Raw genomic sequence first — 12,227 nt, forward strand, 5'->3', positions numbered from 1 at the left:
GACAGAGCAACCAAAAGTAATTCTGATAGCTCCGGACTGGCCAAGACAACACTGGTACCCACTGTTAAGGAGCATGTCACGCACGAAACCTTGGCCTCTACCACAATGGCCACTGCTGCTGACACAACACAATTACAAGACTCTGCACTCCAGCCTCAAAACCTTACAGCTGACAGCCTGGAAAATACCTTGACTCCTCACCAGGATAAACTATCCAAGAGGGTACAGGATATCATCATGGAAGCCCGGCGGCCTTCCACAAGAAAAGCATATTCAGCAAAATGGAAAAGATTTCGTACCTGGAACACCACAAAGGGTCAAGATCCGACAGTCATCAGCATTCCACATATTTTGGAATACTTGGCTGAAATGCTCCATAATGGCCTTTCTTATTCCTCCATAAAGATTCATGCTTCAGCAATTTCAGCAGAGTACAACACTGATCCACCTGTATTCTCTCATCCTCTACTAAGGCAGTTTCTGAGAGGGATAAAAAAACATCAACCCTCCAAGGAAACCACCAGTGCCTACATGGGACCTTAACTTCATGTTGGAAAAATTAACTCTTCCTCCCTTTGAACCAGCAGCATCTTCAGAACTACAATTCCTATCTTGGAAGGCTGCCTTCCTTCTGGCCATAACCTCAGCAAGAAGAGTATCTGAATTACAGGCCCTCATGGCATTACAGCCATTCCTCATTTTTCATCAGGACAGAGTCTCTTTGAGAACCAATCCTACTTTCATGCCAAAGGTGGTATCCAGGGTTTCACTGAACCAAGCAATTCACCTGCCGACCTTCTTTCCAAATCCACAAAATAAAGGAGAGAAACTTCTGCATACTTTGGACATCCACAGGCAGTTGCGCTACTACTTGGACAGAACTAAGACTTACAGAAAAACTGACCAACTCTTTGTAGCATATGCTGCTGGTGTACAAGGAAAAGCAATTTCCAAATGGACAATTTCAAAATGAATAGGAAATTGCATTCGGTTCTGTTACTCCTTTCATGGAAAAACTGTGCCGGGTAACATAAGGCCTCATTCCACCAGAGCAACAGCCACCTCCACAGCCTTCTTAAGAGGGGTGGCTACAAAGGACATTTTAGAAGCTGCTACATGGAGCTCTGTGCATACATTTTCCAAGCATTACAATTTGCCCTTATATTCCAGATCCAGAGCAGGCTTTGCTAGTGCAGTCCTGCAGGGCATGTTAGCTACACCATCCTTTTCTTAGGTCCTACCTCCCCCAGTTTGGCTATGGTATTCTACCCATATGTAAGGACTGCAGATGCATCCTTGAAGGACATAGTACAGTTTTGTACCTACCATAAATGTAGATGTCCGATAGATATGCATCTGCAGTCAGGTTTTCCCTCCCTCCTACCCCTCTGTGGTATACTATGGGTACATATCCCTCTTTTTAGCTATCTGGGGTTATCTTTTATGGTGTATTTGTTTTTATTGATGTGCATGTTTGGAATTTTTTCATCTCTCCAAATTTAGCCTTACTTAGAGGGCAACTGGCATCTGGGGCAAGAAAAACTGAGGAAGATGGCTTCTGCTGACGCTTTTATATCCCAGGCGCTCTGACGTCGGGAAAGGGGCGACATCAGCCGACGCCGGACCCAGACTTTGGAATCCGGCCGACCGAAGGGCTGCCTGAGGCAGGACAACCCATATGTAAGGACTGCAGATGCATACCTATCGGACATCTACATTTATGGTAGGTACAAAACTGTACTTTTCAGGTACTGACCGCTTCCTTGGCATTCTGAACTCCAGCATCACTGGAGCTGAGCATACTCTGGAGCCAAGAGTTTGTTGCCTGCGTTCAGGGTCTGTTCCGACTTTCCAGTTGTCAGGACTCATCAATACGTCTCAGGGCTTCAGCACTCGACAGTTCAGCTCTGGTCTCAGCATCTTGGCTGGTTGGGTTGGTCTTGGAGACTGGTATTTCTGTGGGGTCCACAAACCAGAGCAGTAGTGGCTTCGGGTGGCAAGCATCTGCTTCAGCTTTTGATGCTGTGGAGAGAGGACTTTCTCCGGGTGAAAGAGAGAGAGTGGTCAGTATCAGCTGGAAATTCTCCCCAATCTGTGTGTAGACCTACAGCACATTAAGTGGCTCCAGGACAACTCACACCTCTGGGCCTCCACCCCCTGTCTCTTCCACTTCTACTCCGGATTCTCCCATCCAGACTAGTGATGGGGAACAGACCACGCAAAAGGAAGCACTTAAATTCTACTGAGAAATTCCTTACAGCGGATACTGATCTTAAGGGAGGACAGCATTTCCCCCAAGTCTCCCCTTGACAGTGCCTCTTTTGGCATTCTTGGACTACTGAAGTACCTTCTCCGAAGGAGTTACTATTTTTTGGAGGCTGAGTGGGTAACCAGAACGTACATTGCCCATATGGCAGTGGTGTTTTGGAGCACCAAAGCTTCCTCTGGGCTTTCACCCGGAGGCTTTTTCTGTGTACTTGACAAATTGCTTGGCTGCCCTTCTCTGGAGGCAGTCAGGAGTCACTTGACTCTTGAGAAACTTGGGAGGACATCACCTTGGACGTGCAAGTGCCGAGAAGTCACATCCAGAGGGTTATATGGGAGCATTTTTTTTCTTTGTATCAGAAGGCCCAATTAAATATCTCCTAGAAGAGCTACACCCTCGGAGAAGAGGCAGTAGTCAAGATTCAGAAACTGCTGAGGAGCAGAATCACCCAAGAGGTTGCACCAGACCATCAAGGATCTGGGGGTCTGTTCAAAATTATTTTTGGTGCCAAAGAAGAATAAGGACCTCAGACCAATTTTGGATCTAAGCAGACTAAACATTACATCAAACAGACCAAGTACCAGAAGGTCACGGTGCAATCCGGGGATCACGTCAGTCGCTCTGCTAGACAGGGGTCCAGGGAAGTAAATAGTGTAGGAAGAAATAGCCAGGGAATTGTTATGGCTAGGCTTGTATAGGCCCTAGGGCTGATAGCCTAGTACCAGCCTTTGAACCTATAATCCATTGTACCCCTTTTGGGGAAGGATGACTGGATGTGCTCAGTCGATCTCAAGGATATCTACCCATCATAACAAAAATTGCAAGGCACTCCAGGAGATTTCATCACTTTCAGCTGGGGACCAATCATTATCAATTCCAAGCACTGCCATTTGGGCTCACCACAGCTCCTCAGGTGTTCACCAAGTGTGTGGTAGTTGTGGCAGCCTTGCTTAAGGCTACAGGGATTTCAGGTGTTTGCATACCTGGACAATTGGCTATTTGACATTTCCACGAGGGCATCATTGATTAGGCTCAGGACTCCTTACTCTGTTTATGCCTGTCCTTGGGCATCACAGTGAATTATGAAAAGTACAACCTACATCTAGTTCAGGTTTTGGAGTTCATGGTCTGCTATTTGAATAGGGTGTCTCAGACAGTAAAACTTTCACATCACAGACTAAATTCTCTTTGAGCAAAAGCTTCTCTTTTGGTCCAATTCACAAACCCCTGGACTCTCTAGTCTTGAGGCTCTTGGGTCATATGGCAGCATCAGTTTGTCTGGTACTTATTTATTTTATATTTGTTAACTGAGTTAGTCAGCCTGGGTGTGAGCCCATTTTCTGTGGAAGCCCAGGGAGAAAAGCTCCATAAAAACAGTACTTAAATAGGCAGTAACATAAAAGGAGCAAATACAGTAATATTTTGAAGTAAGTATAAATATTCATTAATATCATTAAATGTGACATCGAATCTATAGGATAAGAAAATAATATACATTTATACAAAAAATAACATCAGATTGTTAAAGAGTTATTTCATAGTGTGTAAATTGAGAGAAAGTAAAGGTTATTAGTCATGGTTAATTAAAGTGCATAAGAAAGAGGAGGGGGTTAGAAAAAGATATATCCGATAAAGTAGGGGGTTAAAGATAGTGGAGAAAGTAAAACAGGGAAACTATTACCCTGGGTTGATACAGAAGCAGATCCAGTGGCTATATAAGTAGTCCTTTAATTATTTCTTGAATTGAGTTATGTCAGTGACATTTAATATATGTGGGGAATAGAGTTCCAGATTTTAGAGATATAGTGAGAATAGAGGGAATCCCCAGCCCTGTTGTTCCTTTTGGAAACTTTTGTGTGTAGATCGGAGGTGGCGAGTGGTTTTATAGGGCTTGAGTAAGTGTTGTAATGCTGGGATTCTGTCAGGCTGGTTTACTAAGTGGTAGATAAAAATGAGTTGAGTATAGGTTAGGTAATGGGGGAGTTCCAACCAGTTTAATTGTAGGGAGGAGCAGTGGTGTGACCTGTGAGGGGAGTCTGTGGTGAATTTGGTTATTTTATTACAACAGGAGTCAAGTTTGGAAAGTTCTGTTTTTCTAAGTGCAGTAAGGATGGGAGAGGCATAAAACAGAGAAGAAAGGAGAGGAGTCCTAGTAATGTCTAATCTGGATTGATTTGTAAGAAATTCTGATGAGATGCCACATGTGGGTTTTGCAGTGGACACTAGCAACTAAATGTTATATGCAACTCATCCCTTTGATTTCCTGGTGTCCATTACAAACAGTTGTCAGGCTGCAGTGCACTGGTGGTTAGTGTCACCTTTTGTGCCTCCCGGGAGGCCCTTATTTCTACCCTAGCAAAAGCCACAGTTAACAAGGATGCTTCCATTCTGGAGTGTGTGGGGGGGTAGTATTTAGAAGGTGAGATGGCTCAATGAATGTTGTCTTCTATCAAGGCCTGTTTTCACATCAGTGTCTTGGAGATGGGTGGTCCACCTTGAGTTACAAGCCTTTCAGGATCTTCTCCCCAAGGGTGTGATTTTGGTCCTTTCAAATGACGTCAGTAATCTGGTGCCTGAAGAAGCAAGGGTAACTTGTTTGTATCCTCTTTGTCTGGAGACAAGAGGGTGTGGCAATGGGTAATCTCCTCTCAGCAGTTTCTGATAGCAAAGCACATCCTAAGAAAATCCAACATCTTGGCGGACAGTGTGAGCAGACCATCCTTCTCCATCATGATTCATTCCTGAATCCAACAGTTGCAGCTCGTATTTTTGGACGCTGGGGCACTCCATGCTATGAACTGCCTGCCAAGCAATCCAACATGAAGTGCAGCAGTTTTTACACCCTAGTTCCTCCTGAGGGGCAAGTCCCCTAGGAACAATCTTCTGTATGCTTGGTCCCCAGGTCTCCTTTATACATATCCTGCCACTCCCCTTATAATGAAATTCCTTCAGCAGCAGCCTTTTGCAGAGCGACTGTAATTCTCATTGCACAGTTCTGCCCCTGACAGGTCTGGTTCCCCATCCTGTGGCCTCCTTTTCAGCATACACCCTGGGTGCTCAGCCGTGTTCCAGGGTTGATGTCCCATACAATGGGAATTTCATTGCCTGACCTTCACACTCTCAAGCTATAACTACATGGTTTCTCCAACTCCCATGAAGGTCAGGGATGCCAAGCTCTTTGATAGCTATCAGTATTTGTTCTTCTTCCCAGAAGCCTTCTACACAGAAGTTTGCTGTTAGTAATTGGAAGTGCTTTGTGATTTGGGCTTCCTTTAGGGATCTAAATCCCTTTTCAGCTCCTTTCAAGGCTATCATTGATTTTCTCACTGAGTCATTTCATCCATGGTTGAGCTGTTCTACCATCAAGGTGCAGGTGGCCGCTATCTCCAATTTCCGCATTGGCAAAGGTAACATGCCAGTGCTCTCACTTAACATTTCCAAGGGTTTTTTTGAAGGGTATGTTTTTATTACGCCCTCCAGTTTTGGATCCCATAGCCTTCCATCCTTTTGAGCATTCTGTTTCTATTTCTTTGAAGTTGTTGTCATGCATAACTATCTTTGTGGTGGTGGATGCAGCAGCCCGCTGAGTTTCAGAGTTGCAGGCTCAGTCTTTGGTTCCTCTGTATTTGATTTTTTACAAGGACGGGGCTACCCTTAGGACTAATCACATATTTTTTCCAAATCTGGTTTCTGAATCTAGCCTGAATCAGATTATTCACTTGCCTATATATAGTTCTGAGCTTTACTACTAACGGTGAATATTTTTTGCTGTGTTTGGATGTTCATAGACAGCTGAGGTTCTATAATGAAAGGACCGAAGTTTGTAGAAAAACAGAGCAGTTAATTTCCTTTTCAAAAGCCAGGCTAAACATACCAGTTTTGAAAACTACCCTATCTAAATGGTGGTCTGATTGTATTTGTTTTTCTGCATAATTTGAAGGGAATGTCTTTGTCTGCAAACTTTAAGTCATTCTACCAGTGCACTTGCAACTTCCACCGCTTTTTTTTTCCTCCAGAGCCTCCATTGATGGCATTTGTGCAACTGCTGCTTTGGGCTATGTTACTCGTACATTTATAGCACATTACAAATTGGATATTCAGTTGAGGTCTGTAGCTTGGTTCTACCATTCTCAGGAATGTTCTCTTCTAGGGCCTCTCTGGGGAGCTACGTGGCTGAAGACTCTGTCCCACAGGTCTTTTTCAGTCCTCCTCAACAATCTCTCCTGCCTATCCCACTCCTCAAAGAAGGGCTGGTACTTATCCTGTCATACATTCAGACCCCAAACTGTGGGTAGCGAAGCCAAAGGAGGTGGAGTTTCAATGTATATTAAAGACACACACCTCCAGGCTGGTCAAACAGTATGACACACAGGAGACATTCTAGGTGCAGTTAACCATTGACAAAGACCCCTATTCAAATCATAGCTAGCTACAGGCCCCCAAGTTTGACTCAAGGTGCCCACTCCACCTATCTGGACCTCTTCAGATCTGTCAAGATTCAGTCCTGTACCCTGATCCTGAGTGACTTTAACTACCCAACCATAGACTGAAAAACTACTCATGGCAGAACACAAATGCCTGAATTTCCTCAATTTTATCAATGCAGATGTCTTGGAACAGCTAGCAGATAGCCCACAAGAAGTGATTATATCTCGGACTTGGTATTAACCAACATGAATAACCACTGCAGCACCCCTACAGTGTCATCCTCCCTGGTAAGATATGACCATAAAGTGGTCACTTTTGAAGCGAGCATCTCCCCCTGACCCCCCTCTAGCTAGAGTCAAACAAATCTTCTCCAAAGCTGATTACAACCTCCTGAGGGATGGTATAAACAGCTACGCAGCCTCCACCCCCTCTGTATGAACTGGCATCATTGGCCAAATCTACACCAAAGTACTGTATGAGCACTTATGTAGATGCATGGAATCAGGATTACCCGACAGGACAAAATCATCCTCTGCAAGGAAGAGTAAACCTGCTTGGTGGACATCTGCAATAAATAAACTATATAACAAAAGGAAAAAATTGCTGTCCAGGACAAGGAGCAGGTGCTCAATTGGAAGCAATCTCTCCTTACCCTGAACAAGCAAATAAGAGCACTAGTGAAATCCTCTGAAGCCAGCTTCAAGTCCAAACTGGCCACATCCACTAGAGACGGTCTTAAAGCCGCCTTCACATATGTCTGCAATCTCAAAGGAAGCACCCAGATCTGTTCAGAACTGATGATCAAGGGCACCACATACACAAATGCTGTAGATGTAGCCAACACTGGCTGACAGATCCAGCGAAAAATTCACCCCTCCTACCCCCCCCCCATCAGTAAATCAGGACAATCTCCAGTACCTGCCCCCTCCCCTTATCTGTAGGGAACAGGTCATCACTGCCCTCTCAAAGGCATAAAATACAGCCTCCTTGGGACCCAGTAATATACCAGGCTGCATCCTACATGTACTTAGGCACCCTATTCAACCAAATCCTGAGTACCGGCTTTGTCCCAGCTGAGTGGAGGACAGCCACTGTCATCCCTTTACACAAAGGTGGAACGTCCACCGATCCAGGAAATTATAGACCCATCAGTCTGACTAGCCCAATTTGCAATGCCATGGAACAGATTATCATGGATCTCATTAACAAGGAAACTGGCAACCTTCAAACACTCGACCCCACACAGTTTAGCTTTGTCAAGGGGAGGTTGTGTCTGTTAAATCTGATAGACTTCTTGCTGACCATCACCAAAGCCATGGATGATGGGAAGACTGTGCACACCGCCTACCTTGACCTGGCCAAAGACTTCTACACAATTCCCCAGTCGGGCATAATAGGTAAACTCTGTCAGCTAGGCATCAGTCCATATGTTACCAGATGGGTTGCAAACCGGCTCACTGATAGAACCCACCTAATCAAAATAGGGGAAACCACCTCAAGCAGTAGACCTGTAACGAGCGCCGTACCCCAGGGATCAGTCTTAGGGTCTCTGTTGTTCGGGATGTACTTCTATGAGGTGCAGGCCAAAACCAGTGGGCTATGGCTGACCAAGTTTGCAGATGACTGCAAGTTGATCCCAGTCCTCAATTCCCCAAGTGATATGGAGGTCCTCCAAGAGGGTCTCACTCAAATGACTGGTACCAGAAACATGGCCTCAAGCTGAATGCCAAAAGATGCATCATCATCACGTTTGGGGAGCGTGACGTCCCCACATATCACATCAATAACACCATCCTAAGCATGCAGTCAGTCATGAGGGATTTGGACACCTAGGCTGATAGCAGACTGACTTTTCACCACCATGTTGCTTCCTTTGTACAGAAGGCTTTCTACATGGCCCACCTCATAAGTAAGGGCATCTCAGCCAGGGCCAAGGAGATCATAACATCCCTGTAATCTTCCCTTATAAGGCCAGTTATTGAGTACAATGCCCCCTTTGACATGTACTTTGCAAAGCATATGCAGCAGCTGTAGAGATCACAGAGCTTCCTCACCAAGAGAATCCAAGGCCTCAAACATCTACCCTACACAGATAGGCTAAAAACCCTGTCCCTGTACTCAGTTTTATACAGACTCTTCAGACGTGCTCTCTGTCTGGCATACAAAGCAGTCTCAGACCCCTCCTTGATGGGACTGCTGCATATCTGCAAGTCCAGCTCCACTCGAGTAACCCGCATGCACAACCTCAACCTGGTCTCTGACATCAATAGGGCTTGTTGGCAGGACAAATTTGTGTCCCAGAGACTCCCCCATCTGTGGAGTAGACTCCCTCTCCATGTCAAGCAGAGTACCTCATTATCCCTTTTTAAGCGCAACCTGGATAACTGGATGGGAAACAGAAAATACACCCCTGAGATTCCACCTGTGTCCCTGCTGGACAGGGGCTTTGGGTGCTGACTTGTCTTAACATGGGCTAAACTCTTGGCTAGGCTTATAGGGGCCTCGGGGCCAATAACCTAGTAACTTCCCATGATCCTAGGTACATTTTAGGATTGGTGTAGAGAGTAAAAAAAAAATCTGAGAGCTTTAAGTGCTATGAAGTCCCAAGTGCCTGTGGCATTTGGTCTTAAATGGTTACTGAAGATGAGCCATACTTTTTAGATCTCTGTCATTATGGTACATACATGACTTTTGTTTACTGATGTGAACTTCTGGACTTGCACATTCTGAAGTTGCATTCAGTCATGGTTGTTAAAGAAAGTAAAACTACATCAATATGTTGACACCCCCCCCCCATAATTTAGTACATTTATTATGGGTACTCTGTTTTCTGTAATACTTTTTCTTTAGGAAACTGTAATCCATATTCGAGTATTTGACCACAATGTTTAGTAGCCCCATTGTGTTTATTTGAATTTGTTTACTGTGGTAGACCAATGACCTCGGTGGATCAATTTCAGTCTCAGTCCAGGGGTACAGTTTAAGTAATGCTACCAATACAAAGAAAACAAAGGATGTTGTATAATACGTTGATTGTAATGTATGTAAAGGGAATGCATCTGAAAAGGAATAGAGTTATGGAAACATAAGAAAAATGCATAATAACAGACACTGAACAAGTGCGTATTTTTTTGTATATACAAGTTGGTGACATAGCTGTAATGTATAATCAGTTGTATGTATACACAATTCATACACACAGATGTGAAGAACATGTACAGTGAGACTAACAAAAAAAATGTTAATTTAAAGAAAAAAATATTAACTATATCATCTTTTTTCCCCCAGTTTGTATCAACTGGTCGTGACACAGCGTGTGTGAAAGTTCTGAGAGATATCGAACCTGGAGAAGAAATATCTTGTTACTACGGTGATGGTTTCTTTGGAGAAAATAATGAGTACTGCGAGTGCTATACTTGTGAAAGGTTGCTCTGATTTTGGCTTTTATGTATGAAAACACTAATTAGATTCATTAGTATGTATATTTAGTGGTGTGATACCAGTTGGAGTAGACTACAAAATCTTGTTTTCTGTGGGATTGAATTTAAATTTTTACTCGGCGTAAATTCCCTTCTTAACATTTGTTTCTTAATATTTAACTGTCTTCTTAATGTTGAAAAGACCCCACTAAGTTTTGCTTGTAATGAGATTTTGTTATACTGTGCACATAGTTACATATATCTTTTCCTCTTTCATTTGTTTTTCCAGACATTATTTAAAAAGTAGAAAAGTAGTGCTGGAAAGCCATTTTAGTATTTTTATTAAATGCATAGGTAAATTGGGAGTGCATATGGAATTAATCTGACAAAGTATGCAGTAGTATGAAGGATGAAAAATATTTGGGCTTCTGGAATAGTAAACTCTTGAAATGCTTTTGTCCCTTCTGACTATCTGTTTGAACTTTTTCCGTAGATAAGGAAACCTTTATGTATCCATTCACCATAGTCATAAAGTATGGGCACTGTAATGATTTTGCCATACTTGTTTTATTAAAGCATTTATGTACATATGATTCCTGATAACAGATTTGATCTTCGTTTTTCACTGTTGCAGTCATTGCATTTGGGTAATCTGCTGGCAGGTTGCCCTCATTCGGCCTGAATTCCAAAGTCTTGGGTCCTGCGTCGGTTGCTGTCTCCTCTTCCATGACGTCAGGTCATCAGGGGTATAAAACATGCAGCCGACGCCATTTTCTTTAGTCTTTCTTGCCCCGCGGTGCCCGAAGCAGAAGCATTTCGCAAGTGCCGGTTGGCCAACTACTGAACTATTCGCGTTTGAGTTTCAGAACCGAAGTCTTCACTAAAGCTAAGGACCCCGTTGGGGAAACTTTTTTCTTGATTTTTACCGATGTCAGAAAAAGTTAATAATTGTATTACTTGTGGGAAGCAAATACCTCATAAGGATTTCCATTTATACTGTATTCCTTACCTAGGCCCTGATCACAAAGTGCCTGGCTGTCAGTTTTGTGCTAGATTTAACCAACACACTATTAAGCGTCGGCATATTTTTGCATCTAAGTATTTTGGAAACAGATTTAAATACCCAGAGATGTCGTCTGATAGCACATAAACCCAAAAAAAGGACAGAGAAAGGCAGTCGGGATCCAAAACTGACGACTAAGCTTGTCCTAAGCCAGTCGCTTGTTCGCCGGTACTCAGGCGCTTCTGCAGCCCCTGATACCCGCTACCTTCGAGTCGCAGGCCTCTACCGACACCCATGTGGAGTCTGGCATGCTGCAAGATACTCAAGGTATTGGACCGACGGATGCATCTCCCTCGGATGTGTCCGGAGCCGCTTTGCAGGCACCGGCTTCTGAGGGTGTATTCAGACCTCAACATTTTTATATCAAACTGACGAAAGCTGCAAAACCAAAGGCAAAGACACCTTCTAAAACTAAAAAACCGACACCTGAGCCACATGCACAGGCCTCTATGCCTAAAAAACAGATGATCAAAATGGCTGAAGACCTTATTACCTTGATCAGGGGTACCCATCCCCCTCCAGATAAGAGGCCTAGGCAAGACACTGACTATGAATCTTCAGATCAGGTTTCTATTTCTTCTGATTCCTCTTCTGATCAGGAATTATCTTTACCTCCCTATGAGGATTCTGATGCTGAGGAGTCTATTCCATCTGCATCTCCCCCTGAGGATTATTAATTTGGAGAAACCTTACATACTTTGAGGGAGCATTTTCACTGGGAGAGTCAAGACTTGTCAGAATCAAAAAAGGGGCTCAGGGATTTCCTCCTTCTCCCTCAGCACAAGCCTTTAGCCATTCCCTCTGTGTTAGACATTGTGGATGATGTTTTTTCAGAGTCAAGCCTGACCCCTGACTCTCTACCTCCGGCTCCCAGTAAGCTTGACAGGTATTACAGGGTCCCTGACTCTCATCAATTTTTATTTTGAAACCCCACTGCTGATCCTGAAACTATTTCACAGGGTCCAAAGGGAGTTAAGGCCTCAACAGCAAAAAACCCTACCCCCTCCAACAGAGATTCAAGGGCGCTGGACAGATGTGGAAAAAACGTTTA

General features: G+C 43.9%; 1 protein-coding gene across 1 annotated transcript in view; it reads left to right on the forward strand.

Moving 5' to 3' along the window:
• The window catches only part of KMT5B (lysine methyltransferase 5B), a 1,528,897-nt gene that overhangs the window by 1,030,129 nt on the left and 486,541 nt on the right, over positions 1 to 12,227 (forward strand). Inside the window, exon 10 of the mRNA XM_044073539.1 lies at positions 9,983 to 10,119. Within this exon, the coding sequence (XP_043929474.1) occupies positions 9,983 to 10,119 (137 nt within the window). The remainder of the gene's footprint in view (positions 1 to 9,982; positions 10,120 to 12,227) is intronic.

This window comes from Protopterus annectens, chromosome 6.part0 (genome assembly GCF_019279795.1).
Source record: "Protopterus annectens isolate FY-2018-M chromosome 6.part0, PAN1.0, whole genome shotgun sequence".
Lineage (NCBI taxonomy): Eukaryota > Metazoa > Chordata > Ceratodontiformes > Protopteridae > Protopterus > Protopterus annectens.